The sequence below is a fragment of the Nannizzia gypsea genome, genomic scaffold, assembly GCF_000150975.2.
Source record: "Nannizzia gypsea CBS 118893 supercont1.6 genomic scaffold, whole genome shotgun sequence".
Classification (NCBI taxonomy): Eukaryota; Fungi; Ascomycota; class Eurotiomycetes; order Onygenales; family Arthrodermataceae; genus Nannizzia; species Nannizzia gypsea.
In genome coordinates this window covers 866,388-879,611 of record NW_003345196.1, presented here as the reverse complement: position 1 = coordinate 879,611, position 13,224 = coordinate 866,388, and the positions used below count along the sequence as shown (strand labels likewise).

General features: G+C 45.9%; 5 protein-coding genes across 5 annotated transcripts; 4 read left to right on the top strand and 1 right to left on the bottom strand.

Annotated features, from left to right (window-relative positions):
- Positions 1–675: 675 nt before the first annotated feature.
- On the top strand, positions 676–1,353 carry MGYG_06931 (hypothetical protein; the record flags this gene model as incomplete). The annotated part of the gene is made up of 2 exons (XM_003170892.1): positions 676–860; positions 1,089–1,353. 2 exons carry the CDS (start codon positions 676–678, stop codon positions 1,351–1,353), a joined length of 450 nt encoding a protein of 149 aa, XP_003170940.1.
- Positions 1,354–2,494: 1,141 nt separating this feature from the next.
- MGYG_06930 (hypothetical protein) lies at positions 2,495–3,698 on the bottom strand (the record flags this gene model as incomplete). The annotated part of the gene is made up of 3 exons (XM_003170891.1): positions 2,495–3,153; positions 3,234–3,545; positions 3,605–3,698. 3 exons carry the CDS (start codon positions 3,696–3,698, stop codon positions 2,495–2,497), a joined length of 1,065 nt encoding a protein of 354 aa, XP_003170939.1.
- A 1,071-nt stretch (positions 3,699–4,769) lies between these two features.
- MGYG_06929 (hypothetical protein) lies at positions 4,770–5,076 on the top strand (the record flags this gene model as incomplete). Its single annotated transcript, XM_003170890.1, has 2 exons — positions 4,770–4,994; positions 5,047–5,076. 2 exons carry the CDS (start codon positions 4,770–4,772, stop codon positions 5,074–5,076), a joined length of 255 nt encoding a protein of 84 aa, XP_003170938.1.
- A 4,721-nt stretch (positions 5,077–9,797) lies between these two features.
- Positions 9,798–10,164, top strand: MGYG_06928 (hypothetical protein; the record flags this gene model as incomplete). The annotated part of the gene is made up of 2 exons (XM_003170889.1): positions 9,798–9,919; positions 9,972–10,164. The coding sequence occupies 2 exons, from the start codon at positions 9,798–9,800 to the stop codon at positions 10,162–10,164; spliced, it is 315 nt and encodes a 104-aa protein (XP_003170937.1).
- A 785-nt stretch (positions 10,165–10,949) lies between these two features.
- On the top strand, positions 10,950–11,591 carry MGYG_06927 (hypothetical protein; the record flags this gene model as incomplete). The annotated part of the gene is made up of 2 exons (XM_003170888.1): positions 10,950–11,054; positions 11,202–11,591. The coding sequence occupies 2 exons, from the start codon at positions 10,950–10,952 to the stop codon at positions 11,589–11,591; spliced, it is 495 nt and encodes a 164-aa protein (XP_003170936.1).
- Positions 11,592–13,224: the final 1,633 nt, after the last annotated feature.

Sequence of the window (13,224 nt, the reverse complement as noted above, 5' to 3'; positions counted from 1 at the left end):
CGAAGTGTTTTCTGTCTGGGTCCATTGCCCCCACGCGGTGATAACGGCTTGATTGTCTACTTGACTCGGGCCTGGCCGCGTATAATATACACATCACATGTTTTTATTCATTTATAAGAACATCACCTCCACCATCATTCGCCACGTCTTACGACCGCTTTCTCCATCTGCCAACTGGCTCTTGGTGGCACTATAAGTATCCTGAAAGTTAACGATTTGTTCCAAGGTCCCACGCAAACAATTTTCCCGGCTAGAAGAGAAGAGGAGCTAGAACAACCAGAGAAAAGGAAAAGAAAAAAGTCGACACTGTTAAATCCGACTACAAGCCTCATTTTGCGATTTCCTTATCAATCTTCCTTCTCAGGAACGCCTACACTACAACCGCGGATAGCACAACGCCTAAAACTAAGCCGAACCACATACCAGAGCACTGGTTTCCGATAGTTCTGGCAAAGTTTTTGTCAACGTCACACCAGGCTGCCTTTTTGATACCAATAAAAGAAAGACAGAGCCCCTCCAGGCTGCAATATCAAATGAGACCTTGCGTACATTCTTCCGATCCTGTGCAGTCTGAACCCAGGACGTCCATTATGGCTCCATCCGCGCAAGCTGAAGAAGGGGTATCTATATCCATCTTCCAGTTTTCTTCCTTATTTCTGTCGGGTCACAGCTAACATGTCAAATTTTCAGCCGAGAAACAATAAATCGAGCCTCGAAAAATATAAAGACCTTGACGTAGGCACTTTTGATCAGATTCTAGACATGGACGATGAGGATCCAGATCGGGAGTTCAGCCGAAGTATAGTTTATGGTTTCTTCGAGCAGGCAGAAGCCACGTTCGTCAAAATGGAATCGGCCATGTAAGCGTTCTCCTCTGCCCTTTTTATATATCCCACATCGTGTGTTGCGTCTTCCGACTCGGTCTTGGGTCTTGATACGCACCCCCCTCCATTGACGTGTTCAGCGTGACGTCATTTTAACATCATCCCGTGACCGCTATCTTTACCTTTCCGATGATGTCATCACCCGCACCCAAGAAAAAAAGAAGCCTTTTTACTAACAACAACGTTATTATTCTGCGTTTACAGATCTGCCGAAGACCTTGCTGAGCTGTCTCAACTAGGCCACTTTCTCAAGGGGTCCTCGGCCACCTTGGGCCTGACCAAGGTCAAAGACGCTTGTGAGAAGATTCAGAACTACGGCCAGCAAAAGGACGAGTCCGGCAACCATCCCGAACCAGATAAAAGCAGGTCACTGGCCAACATCAAGAAGGCCCTGGCAGACGCGAAGCACGATTATTATGATGTCGTTAACATTCTTAAATCGTTTTATGGTGATGAAAAGACTGCATAAATGGCCTTTCCAGTACCCACTTGTTTCTCATATCCCATACCATTTTCTCATGTCCTGACGGTTCTTTTTAACGGAGTAACTACTGCTACAATCCAGCTTTGTCTTTAGCCTTACGATACGCGCGAAGCGAAGTTTCATATCACGGCGACTTGATGATTTGTTTCCTCACGTCCCGAGTCCACTTCTCTATACCTGACCAGCAAGCCTCTTCCCTCAAACCTCCCTGTAGTTGTCTTCGATCATCTTATCTCTGTACTCACCAATGTTTTTAGACCCCCCAAAATCGGTTTCTCTCTACACCTACCTTTATGGATTGAATGCAATATTACCTTTTATCCCTTTCCCCTTTTTCCCCTTTCTTTTCTTTTTCTCTATCTTATCCGGTTTCCCTTCCGCTCGATACCATGGTTCACGCTTATATGCTTGTCTCTACATTAACTTTCGCTGATGTAAGTTTGAGCTGGCGTATTGAATAATTTTTGAAATTCTCTCTGCATTGGCATGATGGTGCTCCAAAAGAACGACTATAAAAGAAAAAAAAGATATAAAATGAATAGGAATTTGTGTTTTATCATTGCTCTATTGTTGCTCTATTTTTGTCGTTGTGCCTTTTGCTCTGGGACACTCCGAGGGTAGCTCAATTGATATGTGATTCAAAGTACAAAGGGCTGTTTATAAGCATTGAGAGTAAAACAGTTGTCTAGTGGTATAATGATGTGTTTATAGTTCTTTTATACAGAGTCCAAGAGCCAAAAAGGAAGATGGGGAGCTGTGGGTTAAAACAATACACCTCCCTCAAACGTCGTACAATATAACTGTCTAACGAACTGTAAAGAAGGAGTAACAAACGATCAAAACAATATAAACTAAGGAAGGCAATATCAACAAAAACAAAGCAGAACAGTATACACAGATAATAGGCTCAATAGTCATGGAAAAGTACTCAATGGGGTGAGTATAATCATCACATACCGATCAATCCCAGCGGTAAAGTGTCAAAAAAAAGGATGATAGGATATAGGTAAAAGGTCAAGGTCAAGGCCAAGGTCAAACAATAGTGGCATAGCTCCGTGCAGTCGTTATAGGAGGTGACTGTACACAGTACAGGACCAAGAATTCGTCATGTGGTGATTTACCGGAATCACTTCCAGTTCTTCAAGCGAGCAAGTTCCTGTCGGAAAGCGTTGCCCTCACGGCGCTGAACTTCGTTGAAAGTATCCGTGTCTGAAACTATCTGCTGACGCGATGGAAGTCGCTCAGGCGTGTCGGAATATTGCTGTCCGTTATCCTCCATGTCATCCAATCGGATGGAGCCGCCAGCACCACGTCCGCTTCTCATAGCTCTGGCATTTCTGCCGCCGTAGCCCTTGTTGCGTCTGCCCATGATGTTACTCAGACCGATTCGGCGCTGGTTCTTCATACCAATGCAGAGGCCGAGTAGGATCAAGAAAACAGCACCAAGGCCAAGAGGCAGGCCAATCAGGAGACCGAGAGGTTTGGGTGCTGGTGTTGGAGGGGGTGGAGGATGGTGTACCGGTGGTCTGTTGATAAGGGAGATGGTGGGACCAGTATGGCGGATCTTGTCTTTGCCCGCTGGGAGTTCGTCCATGAACAGCGTGAGGTTGTTACGTTTCTCGCCCTTGAGCCATTCCGGTCTCATCTGGACAGTGACATAGCTATATCTATTTGGGACATCGTGGGAAATCCAAGCATTAAGTCCTTCATTAGCGGTGACGTTGACGTAGTCTAAGCCAATTTTGACCTTAATGTCCGAACTGATGAGTGAAGTGAGCCAGGTTACTGTTAAGCAAGCAGTGTTAGCTAAACATGCAAAGCGATAGCCAGTTAAAACACAGATGACATGCTAATTAGCTACATACCATAGTAAGTGTCATCGACGTATACTTCTTGTTGGTCATGAGGCGAACAGAAGGGCTTGACAGAGAGGTCCTTTTCCGAGCTGCATGCCTGCGCTTCCTTTGGCGGGTCTCCAGAGTGCTCTGGGTCTTCCTCGGACCCTGACCCTCCGGTATCCGTGTCATCTGTAGGGGTCGGGGTCGGGGTAGGGGGCGCCGGCACCTTAGTTGACGTAGCAGAGCCGGAGGTCATGGAAGATTCGGTGCCGCTCGTAGCTGTGGACTTAGTAGTTTCAGTCCCCGTCGTCGTCTTTGCGACAGAAGTGGTTGACATGTCTGGTGGGTGGAATCACGTTAGACCACGGCCATGAGCAAATATAGCAACAGTAACATACCTTCGGGCGCTCTTTTGAAGTAAGCTGCATTCGAAGCAGCAACGCCGCTGCCCAGGGTGAGGGCAACGAGAGCTATGTTCCGTAGCAAGACCATGGCTGCGGTGGCTGGCAGGCTTCCAGCGGATGTTGTCCTGCGAAAGCGCTGAAGGTATCGAGTCCAATTGCCCTCTGACAAGCGTAGAGGATACCTTGTTCACTGTTACTCCCTATATACACAGTATCTTGCGACAGGCCGTGTACAGAGAAGATACAAAGATGCAGCGACGATGACGATGAAGAAAGCGAAAGGAGAGAAAGAGAGAAAAGCGAAGAAGAAAGAGAAAAAGACGCCAAGGAAAGCGCCTCGTAAAAAGCTTGTCTCGATTTCCCGGTATTTCGGGTGTAATAAATACGCCCCGAGTAACCCGCGGCTTCTTTCCTATTGGCTGAAGAGACTTCAAAGCCATCCAAAAGAGGTTAGGATGCAGGAACAATGGGTGTAATATTACGCGCTCGGTATATGATTTACACCAAGGCCGAAAAGCGCCTGAAACGAGCATGAGAAAAAAGACGAAAAAGGAGACATGAAACGGCTAAAAAAAAACGCAGAAGAAGAAGACGGTGAGGTTGGGAATAGATATACGGAGTACAGAAGATGTCAATTCGGTGATGGCTCGACTGAAAGGCTAGGCCTCTTGCTTGTGGCTGCCGTTTGACAGCCGGCTATTGAGGCTTGAAAGGGCTTAAGGTTTCACTAAGTTTATATTATGTATAAATGGATGATATGCCTTAGTTAGCGCCTCCAGAAACTATTTATATATTCTATATCGGATGAAGACAGATATAGTTCGTCTTTAAGTGACGAGGATGCCTGGGGCATCGGTCAATCTGCGATTCTTGTTCAACCGGCGCTGGTATCATTTCTTTGACAAGTGTATGGCGTGATGCTGGATGCATATGCTGCTGCTATTACTAGTCGAGCGACGGCATCCCACAGAACGCGTTGAGATACTTGACACCTCACAGCACAGTAGTCATGTTCAGCACTCGTCGAGTAGCTAGCATTCGAGTGAATATAAATATCCAATGCAATCCCTCCCGTTCCAACCTATTCTAACATATCAAAACCAAACTAAACAAACCATCTAAGCAAAACCATCTAAGCTCCGTTCTTGAATCCATCAAAATGCAGTTCTTCTATCTTGTTGGTTTCATCTCCGCCCTGGGATTTGCCTCTGCCCTACCAAACCCTGGAGATCCAAAGCATGATGTTGTCGATGAGGACTCCTGGTCCTTGCCTCTCATCTGGTCAGCCCGTATCCCAGGGAACGCACTCAAAAAGCGTGGGACCGCCAATGCCGATGTGAAGTGTTATAGCCGCACCTATTACCGCAATGACGGAACTTCCCAAGTATGTTGTCCGCAGTAAACAAAAGAATAAGCATAGTTGCTGACAGTGGTAGCATCAATATGTCGAAGTCGTTTGCTACTAGAGTCTTTGGTATCGAATTTGGGCGAGGGGATATCGGAGCAGCAGCCATTTGCGCTACTTTTGAGTTATAGTCACTCGTTTACAATAAAACCCGTTTTCAGTTGACTCCTTTTCATCTGTAGTAATTATCAGATTACTGTGGAAACTTGGCAATAGTCAACAAATGCTATTCCATATACCCATAATGATCATATTAGAATAGGCATGGTGTTATCGATATGGCGTAGCCTGGTTCCGATCTCCTAGATGAAATAGCATATCTGTAGAATGGAACAGTTTGAGTTCCATGGCACAGATATACTGGTAAATTGCAATATTGTCATTGAACCCAATTTTCAAAAAAAAAGCCGACTTTTCAGTTGATATGTGAGCTCGTAGATCCCATAAACAATACTAGAGAGAGAGGTATACACGTGTATAGAAAGCAAGGGTCCTATTGTCAAATACCGCTAGGCAAAAGCGTGAGCCCGCACTAGTCGTCAGATAGGATAAATTTATATCTTCAACACCTGCGTCTTGACTGAGTCGACTGTGTAGAACCTATGGTAAAGCAATAGATGCATGATGGATATGAACCATCGGGGGTATTTGCACCACAGTGATTTATATTGATTAAAAATGAATATGCAAGAAGTGCAAAATTGATAATCAAGAAGCCTTTTAAAGTCGCCATTAGCGGAAGATGTCGAAATTTCCCTTTTAGGAAAGCTGACTAAACATCGCGACGCCAACAAACCTGCGGATAAAATTTCTAATTTCAACTTAAGTTTTGACATCACAAACAACATGTTGGTTTGATGAAGACATTATGATGGGGTGCAATGCCCGCTCGCTACCGTTGACGAAGTGATATGATATCCTATTTGACGGCTACACACTTCAAAGCAAGTTTTCGGAACCACCCGCCGCCTCCAATCTCCAAATTCAATCATAGACCGTTATGTTGGCATTCCGATACCCACAGAGTATGACATGAAAGATGATGCAAACGGCCGCAAGCCCGATGAATAAAGAAGATAGAGGCTAATGATGATATTCCCCTATCTGCATTAGTTGAAAGGAGGTCACAATTCCAACGCCCTAACATGGATATAACTTACCTCGTTTAGGCCCCGGACTAAAAAGAAAATCTCCAATTTATGCCTTCTTTAGACAACACAGCTTCTCGATTGGGGTTACTACCATAAAGTGACGCCAAGAAGCTCTCGAGGCTGCTTGAAGTTTTCCTTCGAACTACCGAATCAGGCATTCATATGTTCGTTCATTTTTCCGGTATATCTAAACTTCAACATTCTGCATGCATTATGTGCAACTCTGAACTGCATCTACATTTTCAGGGGGGAGTTAGGTTGCTGATTTCGATTTGAACTAGATCATCTCGCAGTCAGCCCCGATGTGCTTGCAGCCTGTACTCAAATGAGAGCTCATGGAAAAAATCTTATATGGATTGCGGCACGATTATCCTAATCGTGGTCTAGCCATTGCATATTCTGGGCAACACTAGTTAGCTCTAGCTTGTTGTCTAACCCATACTACGGTGAAGCCTTGTACCAAATACTTATGAGCTCTGATGCTCCAACCAGACAAGGGTTGCATGTCTCAAATATCTGCCTAAAAGGATTCAACATTAGCGTCAAAATGGGCATATGATGGGCCAATTGGTTACAATGCGTGCGCCACCAACGTGAAACCTGGATGAATAGCTTAGTAGAGTGGGAGGATAGCATCCTCAAGCGATTATCCTCGTCTGATCGATATCTCGCTGCAACCTGTCTATCCGCGAGGTATACCCACACCTGTATTGCGAATACATATTTTCCCATTACACCTTTTACGATGTCTTCATCGATTTACTGACGCCCCAGTGCCTTCTACTTTTAACGTCCGTGCGAGCAGCCTAATTTCTAACCAACTCTCCTATGACATCCCCACCCTTGCCCCCTTTATCCACAGTATATTATGAATACTATAAAAACACTTGCCTTCAGAGCGATGATGACATTCTGCATTCGATGAGCCGGGATATCAACTCAAAGCCACACAAGCGGGGACAGATCAGCGCTCAGGTCCCAACCGTGCATTTCGATGATGAAATATGTGGAGTTAGAATCGACGATTAGTCCAGAATAATTTAGACGCAGCAAGGGAGCGCCCTCCCGCTATCCCCACATAAGCACAGGTATGACCCAACACCGTGCCTCGTATATTAAAGGGCTGACGAGGTGGGTGCAAGGCTTAGAAGGGAGAAAGGGAAGATCACATCATCGTACTCTGCACATAACTTTAATTGTTATCCAGTCTCGATGAAATGAACATGTTGATCGTGTGCACAGTCGCTAGTTAGCCTCTTGTCTCTGATCGCTTGCCTCAGGCTCTAAATGGCTCGCGTGCAAGTCAATTAGTCGAAAAATTTCCTCAATTGGTTGTCACCTGCAGGATCTAGCTCATATTGCGAAGCGGCAAGCCGGTAACTGGATCTTAAAATTTGCCCTTGACGTATAAGGTTGCCACTCGGGCTTGTTACCCCAGATCATCATACGTCATCCGATCGCTAATTCTTCCCTAGGGTTCTATATTCTTCGTTCCTCCTCTATGAAAGGGTAATTATGATAGCGGATGTCTATAGCTGAAAGTATTTCGGCATCCACGTGTAAATGGGATATCCCTAATTAACTGAGGCTGTGATTCATCCCAACCTTCTCTGTGATATTTCTTCCTTACGTGAAAAGTATACGCTGGGGTACCCCACAGGATCCTTGACTGCGCCGAGAACATTCTCTGAACAGGGTCTCCGAACTACCGCCGAATGATTATTTTACTGGGTACCGATATGGTTAATAAGGTACTAAGCTGATGGCTCGAGCGCTGCATCAACATGTAACTAATTGGAGTGGGTTGGTTGATCTTGCCAGCTGGCAAGATGGCCAGGTTGAATACAAGATATGGGCGATGAGGCAAGCTTGCTCTTGTGTCGGGGTTCCTAAACTGGCAGTAGAAGAAACGAAAACGACTTAAACAAACCATAGGCTCACCAGGATACCACGCCTTTAAGAAGGATGGACTTAAGCCACCCACCCTTTGGCTTAAGCCCTAGCCGAGAATCCCTCGTGCTGCTTCGAAAATCAGTTTGCCTGCTTTGACGGATGCCGTTTCTGTGTCCGAACGCGAAGCATTCAAGGTTCATACCTAGGTATTTAGGTAATGGTAGGCGATCGTAAAAGAAAGTAGATTGGATGCCGCCTGGCTGCAGGCTACCCTGATTCCCCGTTATATGCAGACCACTTCAGAATTACAGGCACCTGCAGTGGGAGCGTTACTACCCAGACTTAGATTAAGTCTGAGAGCGAGCCCACCAAAGGGCAAACCCTAAGGGAAAAGTAGACGTATACAGGGGACACTTATCCATGGCCGAAAAGGACAAGCATGTATACGGGGTGTAAGGGGAAAAACGAAAGGGATCGTAATTGCCGATTTTCACACTTATACTAAGTCAGCGCCTGCATGCATAAGTATACTAATTTAGGCCACCTTTGATATGGCCTCTAGACAAAAGTTAGTTAGATTGTTTGTATGGTTTAGGTAGTGAGGGTGTTTGTCGGCTTATGAAGCCGCATATACAAACTTGCGGTTAGAGGCCGGGGTGGTCGTGGTGTAATCAATTATAACTAGTTATCGCTAGATGACCGGAATCTTGATGTAGCCAAGTACGGGATGCACAAAATGTAAACCCTTGGTCCCCGACAGCTTATTTATATCATTATACGACGGGTAAGGTTACTCTAATTAACGAGACGGGGTTGGAAACGAGGTTGACACTTTCCAGTCTTCCCCATAGTTCCCAGAGATTCCGCCGCCGTTGGTTTGTCCAGGGGCCGCAGAGACTTTTATAAACCGGCTTCCTTTCCCCCCTTCTTAACGGTAAAAGGGAGGAGAAGAGAACAGGCATACTGGTCTTCCTTCCACGGGGTATTACATTCAATATTTCATTCGCTGTCACGTTATCATACAACAAAAACCCCAATACATGGATTGGGATGACCATGCAGGCAGGACCAGGGGAAGCAGACTAACAGGCAAATATTGCAAATCGTTCCAGTGTTTCCCTGTATACTCCACACTCCTCATTCCCGATATCAGTACGAAGTAACTGAGAATGCGTTGGCCGGATAAGCAAGGCTTGCATTAGGCGAACGGCAATCCACAACGCGTGTCCTGAGGCAGTTGTGATTGGCTTGGATCATGGAGCACGACGACCAAATGAGCATTCAGCTTTTCTAGAGAAAAGCGAAAAGAAAAAACCATCATGAGGACAGTTCAATCCCAACGGCTATGATTTGGGCCCCGGTAGCTAACATCAAAATGGACGAAAATAGACGCATGCTGCAGGCTGATCCGCACAGCTTAAAAACGCCAGCCTGTCCCTTGGTATCAGCAGGAGAGGAGAAAGACGTAGGTACCCGGATGGATATGTTGGCCCAGAAGACTAGAACGGAATATCGACCCGCTTATCACTGCACCCTGAAGAATACGACGGGTACTAGTCCACTTGGTAATTAAAATTGGTGGTATCATATGCCAGGGTTATCATGGGATGCAGAGTCAAGATAATGAACAACGCCGGAACGTGCCTATTGGCATTTTTTTCTTGAGCTGATAATATTTACCGGAAGGTCAATTCCCTGTGTTGGCGGATTAAGCGGAATCACCTAGTAAGTGTCACCAATGACTCGAAACCATCAAAGAGATATGGCAGTTGTCGAACCAACAGGCCTGATTCTGTCTCACGACGGGAGCCCACGGCCAACCAGATACCATTATGCGTTTTCCTCATCAGCAATGATAGTGTATGAATAGCTGGCGTAATAATAATATCGATATCGATATTAATGGCTGAAGAGTTCGACGCAGACGACACGCAGATATGCGCGCACAAATACCGTATCGCTCAAGACGAGCTGTCATACCCTATCAGCCCAAACCCGGCCCATATCGTCTGCAGTGCAGAAATAACAACCACGCGGGGATGGTAGCCGTGGACGCTATGGTGCGAGAGAAAGTTGCCCAAGGTCAGCTCCATGTCTCGCCATAAGGTTCTCATGTGGACAACAGCCCTGTCCAGAGATTTCAGCTTCTTTCCACGGTATGAATGTAAAGTTGTCGGTATCCTTGCCTAAGCAATGCCCCATTCTCTCAACCCCTACCAGAGAGGGAGCCAATCCCACCCTATGCTTCCTAGAGGGGGCCGTTCCGGTAGAGCGGTTACCGATCAGCATGGCCGCGCTGCAAAGTCGACATTTGAGGTATATTTTGTCGACATTATAGTCTAATGGGAACAGGGGATCCGAAATTTGTCCGAACCTTCTGCGCATGCTGTGTGGTTGGAGGCCGGGGTCAACCTAGTCGCACATGAAAAATAGGTTTTTATATTGCTTTTCCGTCGTATGCACCGAGTTATGTACGAGAATAAACTTACTGCATTGTGACGTTGACGTATATTTGTTGACTTCGCGTTCAACCACACCCCCTTTTTCTCCCTTTTTAAGTGAAGTTTATCAAAATAAGAAATCTAATCAGGGCCGCAGAGCACGTAGATGATGCATAATGTTTGCTAACTCAATGCTTCGGAGACCCTGGGGGTTGAAGATATAAAAAACCGAGAGACCGCCGTGGGTTGTCGGCCCCGAGCAGTTCCACACTCGGCCTCTTTTACCACATTCTTATTCTTATTCACTTCTTTTCTAGCCAGCCTAGCTCTTCTCTTTTCCCGAGGGCACACCTAACTTCCAATTGAAGTGGTCTGATGCCTTGTATACCTAAAAGAGGATTCGGTCTAACCTTGTTTGATTATTGATTTACCGAAAAGAAGAAGACAATATGTCGACCCCCGTTGGACCACGAGCATCCAAGGATGACTTCATGCGTGCACTTGGTCTAGATGCAAACAATCCTCAGCATGAGCCATATTACCGTGCCATGAGGGTGAGTGACCCAGCAACATGGTATAAGGAATCCACCTACCAATTACAAGCCCAAGTGTTCCAATGCATATAATGTCGGAAAGGGAGGAATGCTGTGGAAGAAGGGTATGCAGCGGAATGTGCAATTGCTGATAATTTACCTTATCAGGATGAAGCCATTGCAGTGTACAACTATATGCATCGAAGCAACTCGGACTTGCTTGATAACTATCGAGCCGACCCAAACATGCGGCCACCGTATTGTTGGCATTACATCCGCCCCGAACGACAGCGCTGGGGTGTGATGGAGATATGGAGGAATTCAGGGCCTGTGACACGACCCCTATTTGACCGCGGTGCTACCCATGGGGAGTATGGTCCTAATTGGGTTACTGGATGGCTGTTGTACAGTGTATTCCGGTCGCGGGACATACGCAACAATCGCCATCGTAACCAGAACAAGAAAGACCAAGGCGGCGGCGCCAACGGTGGTAGTGGCTGCAGTAGTAGCAGCAGCTCCGGTATATTCAACACTTTCGTTTCCCCTTTCCCAAATTAGCATAATAATGTGCGCTATTCAATGACTGTCAAGCAAAGTGTACTAACGGTTTCCTCTCTGATGAGGCCGATTTCGGTTCAAAGGCTCAAAAAGTCCGTCCTCAAGTTGTGAGACCCAGACAAAATCGACCTATTATGATCCTATCAGGAACTGAAATTCGACCGGGTTTCTCGTCGTTGCTGTATCAGCATGTCTAGCGGGCCGGGCGGCTAATATTGCGGGACAAATTCCTTCATAGATTGAAAATATTCTTCCTCCCTTTCGCACACATACACATTCGCTTTTGTCTTTTTTTTTGTTGCGTGCATCGCTCATTGGATTATGCTTGGTTCTTCTTCTTTTTTTTTTTTTTTAGTGATTTCATAGGATGAGCTAATTGGCCAACAATTCCCCGTTCTTCGTTGCGCTTCCTTTTTCTGTTTCCCTTTTCGTCTGCTGAAAAATTTCTTCATCATTCACTTGCTTTCGCCAAATTGGGTTTATGGACAATTGTTACCCTTCCTTTCTTCGCAACGTTAATACAGGGCTGATGAGGAAGCCGCAAAAAAAAGGAGCCTAGTGCACAAATCCATGATTCTAATACCTAGACCATAGCTATCTTGAGGAGGTGGGGGGGAGAACCGATTCTAGATAGCATCTTTTTTCGAGTTTCTAGAACTAGAACACGATGTGTGGTTACACAGTCATCCAAGCGCCAATGAAAATCAAGTTCTCCCCCCTCCAGAAATCAATTTCTCCTTTGGAGTTAAGTACAGGGATTCCGGCGGCTGATATTGACGTTGGCTATTGCGGGATGGGCTGGAGGACCTGCTTTACGATGAGCAGCGCCAGGGGGCAGGGTTCAGGGTATGTATCTGGTGGAGGGTCGGAGGGGTTCATCATTTGATGTGTCAACGTAATCATGGTATCATCACTGAGTTTGAGGGATTGGACGGGGCACTGGTCACGTATACGGCCAACCAAGGACATAAACATGTCATTCCCAATCCTTCCCTTCTTGTCATCTTCTCATCTCTCCGTTGTCGTTGTGGTTGTTTGATCTCGTTGTCGTCGCAGCGACTGACCCATAACTAATATTAGTAATTGACCGGGCACTATCACGTGTTAACTACTGCGGCTCAATATCTTTATTATGTAATCAATATTCCCCAAGTTCAAATCCTGATGCTTCAACAACATCTTGAAGTTAAGATCTTTAGAAGAAGTCTTGAGAAGGTCAGTACGAGCAGCCTCAGCTCTCATTGCCCTTCGTAAATTGGTGTTCCTCTAGGCATGCTCGGCCAAACGTTGAAAGGCAGGCTGGGGATTTACACAGTCACCAAACAGTTATAGGATTTTGTCTGGGCCGCAACGTATGTGTTCATATTAGGGCTAAGTAATTGAGAATATGGCCTTATGATGAATCTAAGCAGGAGCCAATATGAAAGAAAAGTGGTGATCAAAGTGGTAGACCACTTCCGTCTACAAAACGAGCGAGACATCTTGCGCCGATTCCAACACAAATCACCATTTTACGTCCACTACTTGATGAAATTCAGGAGCCCTCAACTCCTCCTGCCATAGTGTTAAAGCACTTGGATGACGATCTGTTGAATGCTTCTGATACCCAGCGCCTCACTCGGCCAGAAGTAAA